Source organism: Ctenopharyngodon idella, chromosome 13 (assembly GCF_019924925.1).
Source record: "Ctenopharyngodon idella isolate HZGC_01 chromosome 13, HZGC01, whole genome shotgun sequence".
Classification (NCBI taxonomy): Eukaryota; Metazoa; Chordata; class Actinopteri; order Cypriniformes; family Xenocyprididae; genus Ctenopharyngodon; species Ctenopharyngodon idella.
Window position 1 is genome coordinate 2,088,865 of NC_067232.1, and position 22,310 is coordinate 2,111,174.

At 35.2% G+C, this 22,310-nt stretch overlaps 1 protein-coding gene across 2 annotated transcripts in view; it reads left to right on the forward strand.

Moving 5' to 3' along the window:
• Positions 1-22,310, forward strand: part of LOC127525326 (potassium/sodium hyperpolarization-activated cyclic nucleotide-gated channel 1-like) — a 111,847-nt gene that overhangs the window by 74,193 nt on the left and 15,344 nt on the right. For both annotated transcript variants that reach the window (XM_051917819.1, XM_051917818.1), the window contains exons 5-7: positions 11,966-12,112; positions 14,169-14,409; positions 20,452-20,616. In XM_051917819.1, the coding sequence (XP_051773779.1) occupies positions 11,966-12,112; positions 14,169-14,409; positions 20,452-20,616 (553 nt within the window). The remainder of the gene's footprint in view (positions 1-11,965; positions 12,113-14,168; positions 14,410-20,451; positions 20,617-22,310) is intronic.

The following is a 22,310-nucleotide window of genomic DNA, read 5'->3' on the forward strand; positions in this document are numbered from 1 at the left end:
GTATCCTCAAAAAGTGCATTTTTGTAAACTTATCTACCTCTAAAGAGAGCATATTGGTACCTTTTTGAGGTTAGTGTCAAGCTGTTGTACACTCAAAAAAAAAAGTGTTGGCTCAAAAACAAAAAAATGACGCAACAGTTTATCAAGTTTTTTGAGTTATGACAACTTTGAGTGAATTTACATTCAACCAACACGCTACATTGAGTTAGATGAACTTAACTTAATGTAGCATAAACAACTTTGTAGCATAAACACAATTTTTTAAGTTGATTACTCAAAAAAAAAAAAAAAAAGTAAGTAAGATATTACTTGTCACTGGCATTAGCACAGTCATTGCTTATAGAGTCAATAATGTTTACCTTCATGTATCTACTCTTCAGCACAGTGGTAACCACAAAAACTTCAGCATTACAGAAACTCTTTTAAATGTCAAACATAGCAGCATTAAACACTAACAGGTCTTTCCCTTCACTAAAAACAAATACATTAACACTTAATTTCAACATTTAGTCTCCTGATCCAGTCCAAATGCAAAGCATGCTGGGCACTAGAAATCCACTGCCTCATTTCTGAAGTTATCAAGACAATATCATTAAGTTACTAAAACCTAATTAAAAAAAAAAAAAAAGAAATTTGAGTTTAAATTACAGACAATATTAAGTTGATGTACAATAAGCTGCCATAAGAAATAAACTCTCTGCTAAATGTCAGAGGCAATAGCATCCTTTAAATTTATTGAGTGCCATGTATACATTCCAACATACGATCAAACTACTACAATCCAGAGATGATCACAGGCTCAAATTTACTCTAGCTCATTTGTGGGCACTGTTTAAAATATCATGTAAAAATAACATGAGTTTTCTTGCATTTATAAAGTTACATTTTCTCATTACAGCCGGCCCTTAAATCTTTTTGATTGACAAAGCCATTTAGCTGAAACCTTTTAGCAGAACAAAGTGGGGGATTTCCAAGCTAATGAGATTCCTTTACTCTGGAAAACAGGGTGCTGCACACATCCATGGGCCATGTGTACCATCAATTTCCCTGTCATGGCCTCTGTGCACAGGCTTATCTGAGTTGCACACGTAGCTGGTGTCACCTTCACTGCGACAATGACACAGCGGTCTGAAACGGACAAAGGGCTTCTATAAATTTACATCTCTGTGCCTGTCCCGGCATGGACTCTTATCTTCAATTTAAATATGATTTTTTGACCTTGCCATGGCCGTGTAGCGTTCAACACAAATGAGCAGTGTTACACACTTCACTTAGAATCACAATGTCACCGCTGTGGTTTCATTCCGCCATAATGCCAATTAAAATCTGGCTCCATTGCAAATGGATATTAGATACGGCTCCCCTTCCCAGAGATCTGCAAAAGACATTCGTATTGAACGGGCCTCTCAGTGGTCACTATATATATATATATAAATAGAGGAGGTCAAATGACAAAGCCAATGTCACTGGCCAATACTGCCGAGAACAACAGCATCGCTGGTCACCAGCATACAGTATGTCTTATTTTGGATACTGTGCTGGTATCCCAACCAAGCTGTTTAACTGGCTTAATTAACATTTTAACTGTTTAACAGCAAAAGCACAGCATGCTAATTAAAGTACCATCGCTAAAAATATTAAAAAAAATTTATAAAACATTTTTTGTAAAAAAAAAAAAATATATATATATATATATGAAAAAAATCTGCATACTAGTACCATGACTTATCCCTACACCAAAACAGTACTAACAAGCATGAATCAACCTGGATAACTAGTATGTTAAACTTTCCAAACATAGTGAACTGCCTTGCTGTACACCATCTTTTAGGATTGTCAAAAGTAGTGGTACTTTGGTACCAAGTCACTACTTAAATTTTAAAAACAAGCCTTTCTGTAGTACCGGTAGTACAGAGCACCAGGTCAAGCCGGTACACGCTGATACGACTGCTTTCAAATGCTCCCACGCGTCTGTGAAGAGCATCAAAGGTTTCTATTTACAACGTGTTTTTGTTGCATTGAGCATTGTAACCACATCACAGACATGTTTGTTGGGCACATAAATTCAATGGCCAGTCAGAGTTAAGTTAGTCAGAATTCGCTCAATAGAGTGCTGCAGGTATGACATATTTTTGTACACCAACCAGTAAGTTAGCATTACCCGTGTTCCCTTAACAAAAACTAATCTTCACAAATTAACACAACTTTTTACAATTTTGAAGAGTGAATACATTTAGCAGAAGTCAAAAGTTAAACGTAGACTATAAATGAACTACACCACAGTCACATGACTTCAACGTCACCATCAAGAAGCTTCCGACAACTCTTTCAGGCCCCGTTTACACTAGTGCGTTTTTGTTTTAAAACGGCGTTTTAAAATTAAAACGATCCTTGTCTACACTGGCGTTTCCACAGCGTTTCAGAAAGATCTCCGTCTACACTACACGGCCGAAAACGCATGTCACATGACTGTTCATGCACACTGGGCATGCACGTACAAGTGTAAACAGTTGCCTCTTGCATATGTAGGCAGCTGCAGTATTAAAAAAATGCAGAGTTTAACTGCACAATGGCTGCTAAAAAATTCAACAAAGCCAGCAAAGATTGCAGTTCAGTCTCCATGTTATTGTTTACACGGTCATCAAGGAGCGAACGTGAGCAGCCGCGCCATCGTTTTCAAAAGTCTCCGTTTATACTAAAACGCAATCCCGGCGTTTTCAAACTAAAACGGGGTCTGCAGCGTTTTCGAAAGTCTCCATTTTCGAGGTTCAAACACGCCGGCAGAGTGTAAACGACAGGCGTAACCGTAGCAAAACATATGCGTTTTAAATAAAAAATGCACTAGTGTAAATTAAAGAACACAGACTCAGCCGATCATTTGACCAATGACCAACACAGTCTACCAAGAACAGCGCAAATTAGCATCTGGTTTAAGATATGCTTTTTTGGGCATTAAATAATGGCACAAATACCAGTAAATTAACTAGCACAAACCTTAGTAAATCATGTTGCATGATTCATTTAAATACTCTCCTCCCATACATTTTTAGTAAATCCTGAGTTTTTTAACGCCAAACGAGGGTTTGTGCTGATGATTACAAACTATTATTATAATAATATTAAATACAATATGGGATGAAATAAAAGCATATTTATCATGGCTTTCACAATCTCAATGCAATCTGAGTTTGTATCAATGCATATAATAATATTTTTTATTATTATAAAATATATTAATAAATATATTAAAAATAAAAATAATACATACAAATAAATAGTAATCCGTGGTTTTATAACAGATCTGAAAAATTTTTTGACTCAGCTCTTGCACTGTGATCCTATCTGCTGTTCCATTTGCAAAGACAAGCATAAGAAAGCCGACTAATGGAAGATAACCATGCTTCAACAGCCTTATCTCTCATCAGTCCACTCATCTGTGGCTTTGCAGTAGCAGATCTCCTATGATCAGCAGATCAAACCAGCACATGGATGAGATCAGACCCAGAAAGGAATCACGACACATGGTTGTGTGCTGAGCAGGGAGCTGCACAGGAGTGGAAGAGTTCTTTCAAAGTGCAAGATCAAAGAAGATCGGCAGGAAAGCATTTCAGGGAGAAGTTTCTCTGATGTGAGGTCAACGTTCACCTGATGTCATTGTTGAAACCAGTTTAGGAATAAACCCAGACATTTTTTCCTGGCATTTACAGAGCATTCCACAGCAGGAGAGCGAGGCAAGGATATTCTATGATCAAAAATGGCATAAACAGCTAGAATCCCTTGTCTTGTTATGTAATGCTTCATGAATACAGGCTGTTGCGTGATTGAACGCAAAGGTTAAACAGGTGGGTTGTTTGTTGGATGCTACAAGACATCTAAAACCAGGTGCACCCTGTCTTGCTGTCCTTTCTTTTGATTGTTGCTTGTCAAATTGTACAATATGTCCCAGTAAGATATTGAAAGTCAAGTCAGAATGCGACATCAGCGGCCTTTCATGTCAGTTTGTGTGATATATCTTAGGACTTGGGTCATGACTGACAGCATTGACAAGGCCATAATTCACAGCACTGATGTTGTGTTTTGTGTAGTGATAAAGGAAATTTATTTACAGCAAGCTCAAGGTCATTTTGATTGTATGATCATGATGTGAAGGGAATGGTAAATAATAAGATTTTTATTGCACATTAATATTATATAAATAAACTTGAACATGGATTAAGATGTAATATATATACGATAGGAGACATAAATATTTTATTACTGCTAATGAATATATATTAAAATGTTAATACAAGAAACAAATTTTATACAAACAATGTTGATTGCAAAGGCGCTGGCAAAATTAGGGCCAAAATCGAAGTTTGTGGGCATGCATACAGATGGTCTATTTTGTATGCTTGTTACTTCAACAACATCCAAAATATAGATTCTAATTTTCAAAGGGACAGAATAATAAAAGGCATCATGACCTCAAATCATCTTGCCTTTTCTCATCTTCCCTTTATGCAAATTAGAATGTCTGTATTATCATCCCTATTGCATGAGCGCAACACAGTCTATCCTCCTGAGCAGGTACCTTTGCAATTCGGTGGAACAAAGCACCTTTCGAGTAGTTGTATTGTCCCTTAACTTTCCTTTTTTGCTGGAGAGAGAGTGAGGGGCAGCCTCAAGCACCTGGGACGCAGGAGATATGCAGACAGGCTAGGCGGATTGTTTCTGACATCTAATATAACCCTGTCAGAGCCCAGCACACATTTAATGTGATGACCGCTTCTGCAAGAAGAAATGGGGGAAAAAAGAGAGAGAGGTGATAAACAAACCTAATCTTGACAAAGCATTTCTGTTCCCACGCTGATAATAAACCCGAACATGGATTGGCCTTCTGTGCTTTTGCTCGAAATGTTGTAGAGAGGAAAAATCTGAACTAACCTATAGTGTTTAACACATAGGAAAGGAAAGTAAAAGGTAATGAAAAAGAAGAAAGGGCAGAAAAAAGACTAAAGTAAATGCAAAATGAAAGGTGATTAAAATGACAGAAAAAAAGAAAACCTGTACAGAAAAGGGAAAGAAAATGATAGGGAAAGGAAAAGGACAGAAGAGGAAGGGGGACTTCAACGTCACTATCACTAAGCTTCCGAAAAATCTTTCAGTCTTTGTTTAAAAACATTTTCCCTGAAAGTTTAAGTTGTAATAGTTTGCAAGAGAGCAAAGTGGCTGTGAAAGCGAACTAGTGAGTAGATGATTTTACTTGACATTTAATGTCCCCGACAGCCTCCGGAGTCCCATTTAGCCACTTGTTAGCAAAAGCCTTTTACAAAACAAGTAAAAGCTTTAAAAAATAATAATAATAAAAAAAAATCATAAGAGGTTATTACTTATGTAATTTTTCACATAAAATGTGAAAATATCCTAAACTTTTTTCAAGCATTTAACCAAAAAAAAAAATTCAAAAACCACATTGACTTCAGGACGATTGTACCGTAAGTGCTAAAATGCTAACCTGGTTCCAGGCTTTGGCCAACAAAAATACATCATTCCCTGCAGCACTTTATATGCCAGAGTATGCTCAGCGTGAGCTTTATATGCTCATGAATCGTTTTGTTATGACAAACAAAGTACAAAATTATAAGGAAAGAAAAAGGACAGAACTGAAGTGTAGGAAGGAAGGAAGGAAGAGGAAAGAAAATGAAGAAATGGAAAGAAAAGGATAGAACAGAAAGGAGAGAAGGAAAAGGCTGGAAGATGAAATTTAACTAAAATTTAAAAGGGCATGAAAATGGAGGGGATAGGAAATGGAAAGGAACAGGACAAGAGAAAAGGAAGAATGGAAAGGAACTGAAAAGGAAAGGAAAAGTGCTTGAAAGAACAGGAAAGGCGAAAAGCAACATGACAGCAAATAAAAAGGTATTGCAAGGTAAAGGACAGGAAAAGGAAAAGGCCAGAACAGGAAAGGGAAGTACAGGAAGAAAATAAGGGAGGAGAGAAAAGAAATGGAAAGGGTAATGAAAAGGAAGAAATAAAAGAATAGGAAAAGAAAGAAAAGAAATTGGAAATGAAAAGGTCAGGAAATGGAAAGAAAAGGGGACCGGGGAAAGAAAGGAAGGAAGGAAGGAAGGAAGGAAGGAAGGAAGGAAGGAAGGAAGGAAAACAAAATGGGTAAGAAAATAATGGGGAAAAAAGGAGACATGGCAGGAAAGAAAAAAAAAACGGGGGGGGAATGCAAAATTCATGAACATTGGCACATGTCTGTAAGAATGTGTTGATGGCCTTTTTGAAGCAGATAAATAAACATGCCATTGACACTAAGAGGACGCCAGCTGTCATTCACACAGACGGCTGAAACATTTTAGCATTACCTCTGTGGGAATCATGAAGTGCTTGTAAGCAAGCTTTATAAAATCCCCTCAGGATGAAGTGAGTTTATCTGCTCTGGCAGTATCAAATGATATCCGTACTTTAAGCCACATGCCCAAAACAGCTTGACTTCACTGTGCCTTCTCACCACCTCAAGACCACTCCTTCAAAAGCCTCACTCCTCTTCCCCCACACGACCAACCAAAAAGTTCCCCTTCTTTGTGAGTTCAGCATAAATCAATGCACTGCAAACACAAACAGGCCTTATCATGCTCTGACAGATGCGCTGTAATCAATGTAGAACAAGAAGTGACATCATTTTTTGTTTTCACCCTTATTTCCGTCGCTACCCGCTGTCTTACCGCAGCGCCATTGGCCTGCAGTGTGCGAGACGATGTTTATTCACAGGTGCTGTCGTCACTGGGCTGTGAAAATCCGTTAAACCAAACAGGCTGATCCCCTGATTCTGCTTGCTGAATATGTGTGCGTGTGTGTGTGTTTGTCTGTTTAAGTAGACTGATTAAAATGGATGAGTTTCCAGAGTTTCTGGAGTTTTGGTCTCCAGCTCCTCTTTTTCCAAAGTTTGGAAGCGTGTTTGTGAATGTCTGAGAGAGAAAATGGAAGGCGGTAAGCTGGTGTCCAAGCTTCTCAACCGGCTTAAAGGGGTTCTATTTTGCTTTTTTACATTGTTACAAAAAAGCTCAGTTTTCCTAATTTAAATTATACCAATACCAAGGCATAAGCAAAAAAAAAATGTTCCATGTTATGGAAGCTTGTTTCCACCACTGAATAAAAAAATAAAAGGTATAATTGCGACTTTTTATCTCGCAATTTCTGCAATTCTTTTTTTCTCAGAATTGTGTGATATAAAGTCGCAATTGCGAGCTATAAAGTCAGAATTGTGAGATATAAACTCATAATTTTGAGAAAAATAGTCAGAATTGCAAGTTTATATCTCGCAATTGTGACTTTATGGTTGAAACAAGTTTCCATGGGGGGGAGGCCTGGTTGAGTTGCGTTAGTAGTGTGTTGAAATTTGCGGTTATGATAAGGGGCGTGACATTCACAAAACACGCTTGAAGCGGTTGACCAATCACAACACACTGGTCCAGTGACTAATCAGAGAACATTTCAGAAATAGACAGGAACTACTGTAAACTGAGCGTCACTGACAGACTGGGAAGAGAGGTTCTGTAGTAATGTAAAAAGTGTGAAAAATGTGTTTGTTTGTTTGTTTGTTTGTTTGCTTTCAAAAATCAAGCATGAAAACCTGTTCTAGTAGACCCCAAAAACAAAATCAAGACTTTGAAAAAGGGCATAATAGGTCCCAAAAATAAAAGAGGATTTCTTGTTTAATTTTATGTTTGAAATAAATTTGAGCCAGTACATACAGCATGCATTCAAAACCATTCTTAACTTATCCCGGTAAGTCTACAATAATGATTCATACTGGTGTATGTGTGTACTCATGCATACTAGTATGTGTGTGAGAATAAATACATGGACAGTATCTCAGTAAGGAAGCCCATATCAGCGTGTTTGCTTTTGCCCTGATGCCCAGTGACTCATTGTAGCTCTACAAGAAGCTCATGGCACTGCCACCAACTGACTAAGTACAGGTCACAGTTACTCATATTCTGAATATTCAGTGCTGGCTCAGACTCTCCAGCTTAGTAACACTATAGATGTGTCCCTATTCAGAGACTGCATCCTTCAAAGGCTGAATGCATCACAGCGGCGCAACTAAAGATGTCCCAATTCGAAGGCTCCTTCGAATGCGGACTACAAAAGCATCCTTCGTTTCCTGGGACTTTGAAGTGCGCATCTTTTGAAGGATGCAGCCTCTGTATTAGGACACAGCTTATGTGAGGGAATTCAATAAGAATTAATTGTGTCCAAACCATTTACAGTTTGTGGTGAATAAGGCATAATCTATTATAAGCCTAATTTACATAGAAAAGAAGAATGTTTGTGCTGAAAAAAATCTACAATGACTGGATGCACCAATATTAAAATTCTGGCCGATACCAATAAGTTGAGAATTATTTATCATGTAATGGCTAATAACAACAACAACAACAACAAAAAAGGCAGATGTTAAAATTCTATACTATTTTGCCTAAATAAATAAATAAAAATTCAGTTGTTTAAATGTCATAAGTGAATTTAGGCATCGTAATATTATAATGCACAGTTTTAAAAAGATATCAATTTTGAGATTTGATAAAGATTACATTTAGTTTTTTATACAGTGTTGTTAATGTTAACTAAAACAACCTATTCAGAAATTGTTTTTAGTAATTGAAATAAAGCTGAAGTAATATAAAATATAAATATGAGAAAAAAACTTAAATTAGAAATGTCAGTTGCCTTGTCAACTAACTGAAATAAAATACATTTAAGCAGAAGTACATAATTTAATCATTTTAAAGTACATAATAATTACTACAACTAAACTGAAATAAAAATGATTAAAGATCATTAAAAAATATTTTTTAAAAATAAAAGTCAAATGCATGTAATAAAATTACTAAAACAATGTAAAATTAAAATCAAAACTATAAAACTAAAAGCTAATTAAAAATATTAATGAATACTATAATATTTATTTAAAAAATACTTAAAAAAAACAAAAAAAAAAACAGATGACAGCATTCTGCTCTTTTTCTCTTATCTGTTATTTTTTATAACCAAATATAAAAATAGTATTACGGAAAATATAAAAATATAAAAATAGTATTACAATTACAGATCCATTACAAATCATTACGGTTGGTGAATAAAATGCAGGGATTTGTGCTGAATTGACCCTTCGCAGGGGAGTTTGATTGACAGGCAATCTAACCAATCATAACGCCGGATCCGCCATTTTGTCCGACAAAGCAGTCAGGGGAGTTAGTAGATAACATCGGCGGGATTGAACTTGAAAAATTATGTGTACTGACGCCTTTCCGCAGTTGAAACAACATTCCTTCTGATTTTTATTCATGTTTATTTAATGCTATAAATGAACTAGTAGGAAAAGATGATCGGTTCACGAGCCGCTGGAACTGAGGCGCTAAAGCGATCTGTAATGACATATTAAAGAGCCACAAAACGGTATTTATTGTTGTTAGTGTCCTCTTTGCGCCACAATGTATTTTTCATTGCGTGAGAACATGTGTGGCGTGAGAGCGGCATGTCTTGTCAAACGTACTGTAGCAAACTAAAGGGGGCGGTTCTTTGCGAACGGTCCATGGCTTCTGTTAAAAATCAGATACAAAGTCCCCTCAGAAAGTCATTCTAAAATCAGCATGGTTAAGCTAAAGCAGCCTGTACCGTCTCCGCATCCCACAGCCTGAAGACATCAGCTCTTAAATTCTCAAGGCCTCTGTCTAAGAGACAAGGATAAAGACTTCCTGTCGAGACACTAAGTAGCCGTGGGTCTAGTCGTCTCCCTGCTGCAGATGCAGTAGAGAGAGACGGGGAGGTTTTGGAACATTAGCCTAATTGCTTGGTGCTTGAATTGTCCTAGTCATTCAAAGCCATTTCACCCACACTGATAAAAGACTGTGGTCCACCATCAGAATACGATTTCTGTGCTGCAGCATATGTAGGCATTTCCCACACACTGCCATCACATGAAACACATATTGCACATATAAGATACTGTGTATATGCCATCACATATAACAGATATATTCTCACTTCACACTAAGGTAAAAGTAAATTCAGAGAGACAATATATAAAACAGCCTGTGTAGGAATAGAGCATGTATTGATTAATCATGAACAGAAGAGCTGTTATAGATATGCAAGTCAATGTAACAGCATAAAATAGATTGTTTACGGACGGATATAGACTGTCTTGGAAGGCTATAATTTCCTGTGACGGTATGGAGTGGGCAGCCTGTGTAGGTACAGAATGCATACATAATTAAATTTATGTGTAACCAGAGACAGGTAACAGGGAGCAGGTGTTGGGATAAGACATTCCTGCTCTGATGTCATCAGCTGAGTTGGCAGACAGGAAATGCTCTGCCACACGCACCACCTGCCCACAGCCAATGACCCAGCACATTTTATGCTTGTGTGTGGATGTGTTTACACAGGATTTATCTAAATGGCTCATCATTAAATCATGCATGAATTAAAAAAGATCATCTCACCAAACACCTACACAGAGGGGCATTTTATGCTCAGGGGTTGCTCTTTCATAGCTCAGGTAAATGTTCTCAGTTTTGTTTCATTTATATCAGTTCCTTTGGGGAAATAAAAATAGAAACAATTGAGATAATAATAGTCAAGATAATTTGGTTTTGGAAGAATTTGAAGAAAAATGTCTCTGACTTTTGATTGCAAATCTGAGATCATGAACACAATGAAATATGAAATGTAAAACAGTGACATTTCTAGTTCACATAATACTATAAAATATATTTACTACCATTCAAAAGTTTGGGGGTTGGTAAGGTTGAAATTGAGGTCTGCTCACCAAAGATGTGTTTATTTGAGTAATTATAGAAAAAAACGTAATATTGTCAAATATTATTACAATTTAAAACAACTATTTTCTGTTTTAATATATATTAAAAAGTCATTTATTCCTGTGATGCAAAGCTGAATTTTCAGCATCATTACTCCAGTCTTCAGTGTCACATGATCCTTCAGAAATCATTCCAATATGCTGATTTGGTGTTCAAAAAATATTATCAATGTTAAAAACAGTTGTGCTGCTTAATATTTTGTGGGGAACTTGTGATTTTTTTTTTTTTTAACATTATAAATGTCTTTACTGTCACTTTTTATCAATTTAATGCATCCTTGCTTATTAAAACCAATACATTTTTTCAAAACAAATAAAAAATTAAATAAAATCTTACTGACCCCAAATGTGACGAATGATAGTGTATTTTCTCAGAAATAAAAACTTATTTTAACTTGCTCAAAGTGGATGCTAAAAATCACTGAAATCATTTCCGGTTGATTTATCATATTAAAAAGTAAAGATTAGGTTGAGTGCATTGCATTGTGGGATAAATGATCAGTGCATGATCTGGCAAATGTAGTATTTTATGCACACAGAAACATGTAAGCAAGCATTGTTATTCATTTTTCATGTGAAGAGATAACAATTGTGCTGCTTAATATTTTTGTGTAAACTGTGATACATTTTGTTCAGGATTCTTTGATGAATAGAAAGTTCAAAAGAAAGAACAGCATTTTCTTTATAAATGACGTAAATGTCACTTTTATTCAATTTAATGTGATTAATATATGTATTAATTACTTGTTTTTCTAAAGTAGCACTGTCCAACAGCAACACCAACAAGTTAAGTTACAGCAGGGGTCTGCCTCTCTCTTGCCTCCCCTGAGCCCATTGAGTTTTAACAGACCCCCTAAAGCATGCAGTGGCTGTGGTGGGGGCTAACTGAGAATGTGACAAAGTCACGTGAGAGGAGGCAGTGCCATTAAATTTACATTTGATTTATATACATTAAAAAACATCAATAAAACTATGAGGACTTTGCCTCCTCATTTCAGAACATCACAGCACAGCACTGACAAGTCTCGCTTACTTGCACCGGCACCAGCTTTTTTACTAAAATCTCTTTTCTCTTTCTCTCTCTCACAGTACAAGCAAGTGGAGCAGTACATGTCCTTCCACAAGCTGCCTGCTGACATGCGGCAGAAAATCCACGATTACTATGAACATCGCTACCAGGGAAAAATCTTCGATGAGGACAGCATACTTAACGAGCTCAACGACCCACTCAAGGAGGTGAGACACCAGTATATTCATAGTAGTGCTGACCCTGGGTCAGAATTAAAATGGCTGTGGGTACATTTGAACCCAAGCATCTCAGAAAATAAGTGCTGATCTAGGATTATCTCCCTGTCTGGATCCATAATCCTTTTCATTTGGATATGAAAGGAAACATCTTATCTTAGATCTTTGATAGGGCTTTCAAATTATTTCAATGCCACATACAGTTCTTTAAGCCCTAGTAACTGCTTCTGGCAGATTTACCCATCTGTATCTGTAACTTTGTGCCAGGTTATTGGTAGGTCATCCAGATATCCTATGCAAACAGAAAATGTGAATTTATAAAAAATTACCCAGAATGCAACATTCATGTCATCATGATTTAGCAGATAGAATGAGTGTCTTTTATGACACAGCAAAGTAAGAGATAACACTGACGGCTTCATCCCCCAAACACCTTTAACTCGCTGGCAGCACCTCCCTCCCTCCCTCCCTTTCTCCTCGATCTCTCTCTTTCCCTCAGTTGGTCAGGGCTGCTATTTTTACATGCACCGCCTTGTGACAAACCAGCTTTAAATAGATAAAGTCTCCAGCTTGTCTCCCTTGTGGAGGTAAAGGGTTGGACGTGGCTATCAAACTCATTATTCCTCCTGTGTGATTGCGGTCAGAACCTTCCTGCCGCTTTTCCGACTACGCCACGATTTAAAGCACAGTGCAAATTTATTCTTCACACCCAAGCCACAGCAAACAAACACATCCTTCACCCTGGCAGCATAGAGATGAGAAAGACTGAACATTATGTACATCAGGCTTTCAGCTAATGGCTGAAGTGAGCTTGAAACTGACTGTACAGGTACCATAAAATAAGCTCACTGCAATGCAGTGGGAAGAGAGACTATAGAGGCTTGTGACTGTCGCAGAGGAGTGCTAAGCAAAAAGTAAAAAAAGAAAAAAAAAAGAAAAAGATTTTAAGCTTTGAAATCCATAGTTTAGAAAGATATTTTGCTCTTATATTTTGCACAGCCCTTATAAATAAATATTCATAAAATATTTGTATGATTTTGCTGACAATATAAAATTAAGCAACTTTTCATCATTTCAGATATAAATAATGAGATGCATATCAAATATTGTCAGAAGGCAAAAACATTTAAATAAATAAATACTTTTTTGTCCATATTACACCTTTCGAAGTTGTTTTACCAAAACACACACAAAATATAAATATATAAATGTAAATATACACATATAAATATATATATGTGTATGTGTGTGTGTGTGTGTGTGTGTGTGTGTGTGTGTGTATATATATGGTCATAAATGCATTAAACTTTACACCATTCCAGATATAAATATTATGGGATGCATTTCAAATATTGTCAGAAAGCAAGAAACTTAAGATAAAATGAATAAATACATAAATACTTTTTTGTTTAGATTTCAACCTTTTACCAGAAAAAAATAAATTAAAATAAAATAAAATAATGTCTTGTTTCTGTCTTGTCCCACAGGAAATTGTGAATATAAAATTAATTTAGCAATATCGGGGTAAAAAAAAATATTATTTGCAGATATAGGATATTTTAAATATTGTCAGAAAAAAAAGAAAAAAGAGTAATAATAATAATAAGATGAAATAAATAAAAAAAGATAACAAAATAAATAAATACTTTTTATTAAACCTTTCTGGGTCTTTTTACAAAAGAAAAAAAAATATTAAAAAAGTTTTGGGCATTACTGTTCAATTGTCAACTGTCTTGTTTCTGTTTTGTCCCACAAGAAATTGTTAGTATAAAATTAAGCAACATTGTGATAAAAAAAAAAAAAAAATAATGATTATAGTAATAAAAACCCAACCCTTACAGATTAAATATTCAGATACATTTCAACTATATATCAGAAAGCAAATAAATAAATAATAAATATTGTTTTGTTTATATTACAGCTTTTTATGTTGTTTTACAAAAAAAGAAAATATAAAAATACTGTTTTAAATGTTTTTTGTTTGTTTTTGGGGGGTTTTACCATTTGATGTCTGTTAATTGTGTTTTCCTTCTGTTTTGTTCGATAGGAAATTGTGAACTTCAACTGTCGCAAGTTGGTGGCCACTATGCCCCTGTTTGCAAATGCAGACCCTAACTTTGTGACGGGAATGCTGAGTAAGCTAAAGTTTGAGGTCTTCCAGCCCAACGATTACATTATTCGTGAGGGAACCGTGGGTAAAAAGATGTACTTCATACAGCATGGAGTGGCCAGCGTCATTACCAAATTCAGCAAAGAGCTGAAACTCACAGACGGATCATACTTTGGAGGTCAGTTGAAAACTCACAAACAGATGGCACAAAGTTGTAAACAATTTACAATCTTGCTGAATTCCACACAAGGTGCTGAATAAGCTATGCAACTCAAAGACATCCGTCTGCTGCATGTTTACATATTTAACCCTTCCTGTTCGAACCACCTGCTCTAAGCGGGACTCGAACCCATTGCAAACAGCCACAGGGTTTAGGACGATGTTTTTAGGACACAATTGCAGAACAATCAAATAAAAATTCTAACCTTAACCCTAAGGAATGCTTTGCAAATTGTGTATCATGTTGTACTGATGGACCAAAAGTAAAACAGACAAGACATGTAGAAACCACATGCTTCTAAACACCTCCTGTTTTAAATCAGAGTACAGCCATACAGTGTTTTATAATTCAGAGATTATGTCACAAATGACCTTGATGTCACATGTACTTCGGTGTTACCTAAGCTCTACGAGTGTGGGAACAAAAATTTAAATTAAACAATTTTTTCTCACGATTCATGAAGCTTGTGCCTGCTCTACCATCGGTACACTGCGATGCCAGCCACCTGCTCCAGTGGAAAACCATCTGCTACGGGTATTTTGGCCCGTAGCAGGAATGCTGCTGGCATGTGTGCGTGTGTGTGGACACGGGGGCGTACGTGTGTCGAAGCTGCTGGCGGTGTCAGAAAATCTCTTCCTCCTCACTGCGTTCTGATGGAAACTGAACACACATTGACTTTGGTCCTAAATTGAGCGAAGATCATACAAAAACATGCAGGACAACCCTATTTACACACTTATCAATGAGTCGCATTAAGTCAGTAGTTGACGACTAGCGTAGATTTTTCAGTGACCAATGTTGATACAGAACTCCAAAAAAGTAGGGTGTCCAGTGCCCGCTTAATGTTGGTATGTACATAGTAATACAATTTATTGACTAATTAAAAATTGCTAAAATAAAATAGTCTTTACAAATTATTTACTGAAATTAATTTATTTGTTTATTATTATTGTTGTTTGTGTTATTGTTATTCTAAGAATAATAATTATTAATAATAACAAATACAAATAAAAATAAATAAATTAAAAATATTATTAATAATAATAAATTTAAAAAAAACCATTTTATTATTAATAATGAATACAAATAAAACAGATTTTTGTATTATTATTTATTATTATTATTATTATTATTATCATCAAAAAATAATATTACTATTATTATATTTTATTTATTTGTTAATTAATAATAATAATAATAATAATAATAAAGAAATAAAATGTAATAATAAATTATTTAATATTTGTATCTATTATTATTATTATTATTATTATATACATAGTGGATATGTACATAGTAATACAATTTATTGACTAATTAAAAATTGCTAAAATAAAATAGTCTTTACAAATTATTTACTAAAAAATCTCAAATGTTATATGATAAAAAAAATTGTACCTATTTGTATTTATTATTGTTGTTGTTAATGTTATTGTTATAATAATATTGCACTATAATAATAATTATTATTAATAATACAAATTAAAAAATAATTTAAATATTAATTATTATTATTAATAATAATAATAATAAATACTAGTTGTTATTATTATTATTATTATTACTATTATTATTAATAAATACAAATAAAACAGATTTTGTATTATTAATATTATTATTAAAAAAGAATAATAATAATTATTATTACTATTATTATATTTTATTTATTTTTGTTTAATAATAATAATAATAATATAAATTAATTTATTAATTAATTAAAATAAATGAATAATAATAAATACAAATAATATTTTAAAAATTGTATTATTATTGTCGTAATATTTTATTTTTATTTAACAATACTAATGATAATAAAGAAATAAAATAATATAATAATAATAATAATAATAAAGATTTGTGTATATTAGCATTATTATTATTATTAAAATGCAATAATAATATAAAATAATAATAATAATAATAATAATAATAATAATAATAATAAATACAAATTATTATGATTTATTATTAGTATTATTAGTGTCATCACTGAAACGAAAACTGGCCAGGTGAAATTAGAATAGCAGGTATTTGAGTCAATAAATGCAAAAGCTTGGTATTGATCCTTGTTTTTTAAAACATGCAGTGGTTCAAAGCATCAGTGTAAGTAAAGTGAAGTTCTGGCAGTGTGCCATGAGGTGAGGGCCGGGTAAGGTGAGGCGTTTGATCAAGATAAATCAGGCAAACCCCGTTTGGTAGCTCACAGCTGGGATACGTGCCAAACCGACGGACATCCCAGGCTCTGAGGTCAAGTGTCATTTCCATTTGCAGAGGCCCGAGAGGAGGGCAGGTTGATTGGATGCTCTTTCGTGAGGGTGAGAGAGACACCTTCACACATTTGCTAGCTTAGGTGCTAACTCGTTCAGGCACTCATACACTCTTGGCAGTCAGCCACAGACGTGCATAGTAAGACAATTACTACCGGAATCTGAAATTTCATAACGTTTCATCATTTTGTTGCTTTCAAACTCACTCCATCTCTCTTGACTTTTCGGCCGCTGTTATTGGGCTGTGAAAATATACATTACAGTGACATTTGAGGCTAATGAACCAATTAGAAATAGAATAGCAAGCGCAAAGTACTTTTGCCACCCTCACCTTTATACTGCACCACATGACGCAAGAGAGATGGCACATTCCCATTAAAATACTCCAACACCTTGTTCCCACTCCCAGCTGGAGAGTGTTGTTAGTATGTCCCACGGGCTACACAGACTTTTTCCACTACATTTTTTCCTGTCCAGGACAAAATGTCAAGGGTATCATCTCTAGACTCTGTGAATAATGCTAAAAATCTGTCATTTTGAAGCACAGAATTTACAGTCCTACATTTACAGCAAATATATTCAAAGAATCAGTAGTCATATGTTATTTACTCCAGCTCTAGCTTACAGAAATTCATGCTACTCATGCATATCTCAAGGTGAAAGACAGGGCTATTTGCATGACATCTTCTCTAAGCATTAAAGACTTTTCCCCTCAGGGCAGATTAAGCCAAATTGTGTACAAGATTACACTGTCAGTGATGACTCAGTATTGACAACAAGGTTCATTACAAATCTCTCTATGAGACACTGTGTGCAATGTATTCAATGAAAAGCTTACTAGCTTTCTAACTGATGAGGTGCATGTTTAGGTATGCAGGTCTGTAATATGAATACATACAAACCTGATATATAGCCTACATATAGTAATATATTTTCACTGATTAAAAATCGCTGCAATAAAATACTTTACAAAATATTTACATATTTATAAGAAGAAGAAGAAGAAAATGTTTGATTTTTTTTTTCTTTGTTTGTATAATAATATTAATAACAACAATTGTATTTATGGTTTGTATAATATTAATGATTATTAAATATATTCATAAATATAAATACTATATACTTGTTTGTATAATATTATTATACAAACAAGTCATTATTATTATTATTTGATTAATTGTGTGTGTGTGTGTGTGTGTGTGTATATATAATATATATATATATATATATACAGGTGCTGGTCATATAATTAGAATAACATCAAAAAGTTGATTTATTTCAATAATTCCATTCAAAAAGTGAAACTTGTATATTATATTCATTCATTACACACAGACTGATATATTTCAAATGTTTATTTCTTTTAATTTTGATGATTATAACTGACAACTAAGGAAAATCCCAAATTCAGTATCTCAGAAAATTAGAATATTACTTAAGACCAATACAAAGAAAGGATTTTTAGAAATCTTGGCCAACTGAAAAGTATGAACATGAAAAGTATGAGCATGTACAGCACTCAATACTTAGTTGGGGCTCCTTTTGCCTGAATTACTGCAGCAATGCGGCATGGCATGGAGTCGATCAGTCTGTGGCACTGCTCAGGTGTTATAAGAGCCCAGGTTGCTCTGATAGTGACCTTCAGCTCTTCTGCATTGTTGGGTCTGGCATATCGCATCTTCCTCTTCACAAGGCGAGTTTGCTGGCCAATTAAGAACAGGGATACCATGGTCCTTAAACCAGGTACTAGTAGCTTTGGCACTGTGTGCAGGTGCCAAGTCCTGTTGGAAAATGAAATCTGCATCTCCATTAAGTTGGTCAGCAGCAGGAAGCATGAAGTGCTCTAAAACTTCCTGGTATACGGCTGTGTTGACCTTGGACCTCAGAAAACACAGTGGACCAACACCAGCAGATGACATGGCTCCCCAAACCATCACTGACTGTGGAAACTTTACACTGGACCTCAAGCAACGTGGATTGTGTGCCTCTCCTCTCTTCCTCCAGACTCTGGGACCCTGATTTCCAAAGGAAATGCAAAATTTACTTTCATCAGAGAACATAACTTTGGACCACTCAGCAGCAGTCCAGTCCTTTTTGTCTTTAGCCCAGGCGAGATGCTTCTGACGCTGTCTGTTGTTCAAGAGTGGCTTGACACAAGGAATGCGACAGCTGAAACCCATGTCTTGCATACGTCTGTGCGTAGTGGTTCTTGAAGCACTGACTCCAGCTGCAGTCCACTCTTTGTGAATCTCCCCCACATTTTTGAATGGGTTTTGTTTCACAATCCTCTCCAGGGTGCGGTTATCCCTATTGCTTGTACACTTTTTTCTACCACATCTTTTCCTTCCCTTCGCCTCTCTATTAATGTGCTTGGACACAGAGCTCTGTGAACAGCCAGCCTCTTTTGCAATGACCTTTTGTGTCTTGCCCTCCTTGTGCAAGGTGTCAATGGTCATCTTTTGGACAACTGTCAAGTCAGCAGTCTTCCCCATGATTGTGTAGCCTACAGAACTAGACTGAGACCATTTAAAGGCCTTTGCAGGTGTTTTGAGTTAATTAGCTGATTAGAGTGTGGTACCAGGTGTCTTCAATATTGAACCTTTTTACAATATTCTAATTTTCTGAGATATTGAATTTGGAATTTTCCTTAGTTGTCAGTTATAATCATCAAAATTAAAATAAATAAACATTTGAAATATATCAGTCTGCATGTAATGAATGAATATAATATACAAGTTTCACTTTTTGAATGGAATTAGTGAAACAAATCAACTTTTTGATGATATTCTAATTATATGACCAGCACCTGTATGTATATATATATATATATATATATATATATATATATATATATATTATATATATACATACATACATACATACATACATGCATACATACATACACACACACACACACACACACACACACACACACACACACACTAAATATGAATTATTATTAATATTGATATTGTTAATATTATTATCATTATACAAATAAATTATTATGTTTGATTTTGATTGTTTGTATAATACAATATTTTATTTACTATTTGTATAATAATAATAATAATAATATGATGATGAATATATTTATAAACATACGATAACATTAATAAATGAGTAGTAGTAGTAGTAGTATTATACATATTATTATTATTGTTATTATGTTTTGATTTTGTGTTTATATAATAATATAAATAATAATAAACCAAACTACACAAAGCAGCTCTCTAAGAAGCAAGCTCAATAAATGAGAGATGTTCAGTTAACTCCCTAGTTACACTTCTAAAAAACTGCTAAAAAATATACTTCATATCAGAGCGCCATGATACATCATTAGAAAGTCAATAACTGTCAATAAACAGTCTTAATTCCTTATCACATGACTTGCATCGGAGCTTCAGCACACAGCTAAATGCTAAAATCATTCACCATATGACCTACACATGAAACACAAGTGTTGCAGATACCATCAAGTAAAGGTGATCTTTTTTTATATTATAGAATATCTAAAGTGTAAAAAAGCACCGCCCACCACATATTAAACTGGATTCATCATGTGAATTCTCACACCCATGCCATGTTTATATGCTAACCTTTTCTTTTATTCAAGGTTAGCTCTCCTGCTAATCCAAGTAGCCCTGAAGATTTCTCAGCCTACCTCCTTGTCCAACTAGTGACCTCCATTATATAAAATATGTAATATGTTTAATTCATCTATTTCCCACAGAGATCTGCCTGTTGACGAAGGGTCGTCGTACAGCTAGCGTCCGCGCTGACACCTACTGCCGACTTTTCTCGCTGTCTGTGGACCATTTCAACGAAGTCTTGGAGGAATATCCCATGATGCGGCGCGCTTTCGAAACAGTGGCAATCGACCGCTTGGACCGCATCGGTAAGACCAGAAATCCAACCCTCGCCTTCTCTTCTAGTCTATTGCCTGAACCTTGTGTGTGTTTGTTGCGCGTTTGTCCTTCATCGCACCTCAATCATCTACCATTGTGTTGCATGACGTGTATATATGCTGCCCTTATTTTCTCTTTTTTTTCTTTTTCCAAATGTCTCGTATGGATTATAGTCATTATGAACCGTTAAAACTAATAGCAACTAAATGTAATTTGCTAGCCTTAACTGAGTGGTCTGTCGGTAAGCGACAGTGCATGTAGCTGTCCTGCCCGGGGCCGGTCGCCCTGTTGGTTTTGGTTCAATGTCATCCCCAAATGGACGCATGGAGGGTGGACGGAGGCAAACCCTCACCAGCATGAGCCTCCGTTCCACTCCCCCACCCCGCACACCTGGGTATGAGCACCACCCCGCCCCCTCCCTTGACCCTAGTAGCAGCAGAGCGCCCCCTAGAGGGGTTTTGAGCTGGTGCACTAAAGGGCAAGGGCTTAAATAATTATCTATCAATTAGGACCAGTTCTTCACATGTTAGTGTAGTCCCTGCTCATTTAAAGTGCTTACTTTATTCTATTTATTTACTTATTTTTTTCCCCTCAAAGCACAGAAATATGTAATAATAATAATATTTAATTCAATTTATGGTAACTTCATATACTTTATAATTTATGCATCAGGCATCATGAACTAAGATTGAACAGCACTTTTTCACCATTTATTAATCCTGGTTAATGTTAATTTCTACATACCAATAAAGTTGCATAAATTAAGATTAATGTAATTTGAATAAACATGAATTAACAAATTAACAATTGTATATTTATGAATTAAAGGATTAGTTCACTTCAGAACTCAAATTTCCTGATAATTTACTCACCCCTATGTCATCCAAGATGTTTAGGCCTTTCTTTCTTCAGTCGAAAAGAAATTATGGTTTTTGAGGAAAACATTCCAGGATTTTTCTCCATATAGTGGACTTCAACAGTTACCAACGGGTTGAAGGTACAAATGGCAGTTTCAGTGCAGCTTCCAAAGACTCTACACCATCCCAGCCGAGGAATAAGGGTCTTAGCTAGCGAAACGATCGGTCATGTTCTAAAAAAAATAATAATAAAAATTTATATACTTTTTAACCACAAATGCTCATCTTGCACTGCTCTGCGATGCGCCACGCATTATGTAATCACATTGGAAAGGTCACAGAAGTACTGTACAAGTGTTTACAAAGTGAACGTGTAAAGACCTTTACGGCCTTTACAAAAAAAGGTAAAACAACGATGTTGGACAATTTTGAAGTTGGAGACGAAAACGAGATGGAGTTTTTCGCCCAACCTCGGTACTTCCGCCTACGTCACCCGTGACCTTTTCAATGTGATTACGTAATGCGTGGCGTGTCGCAGAGCAGTGCAAGATGAGCATTTGTGGTTAAAAAGTATATACATTTTTATTATTTTTAGAAAATGACCATTCATTTCGCTAGATAAGACACTCGGCTGAGATCCTGTAGAGCCCTTTGAAGCTGCATTGAAACTGCAGTTTGGACCTTCAACCCGTTGGTAACTGTTGAAGTCCACTATATGGAGAAAAATCCTGGAATGTTTTCCTCAAAAACCATAATTTCTTTTCGACTAAAGAAAGAAAGACATCTTGGATGACATGGGAGTGAGTAAATTATCAGGAAATTTTAAA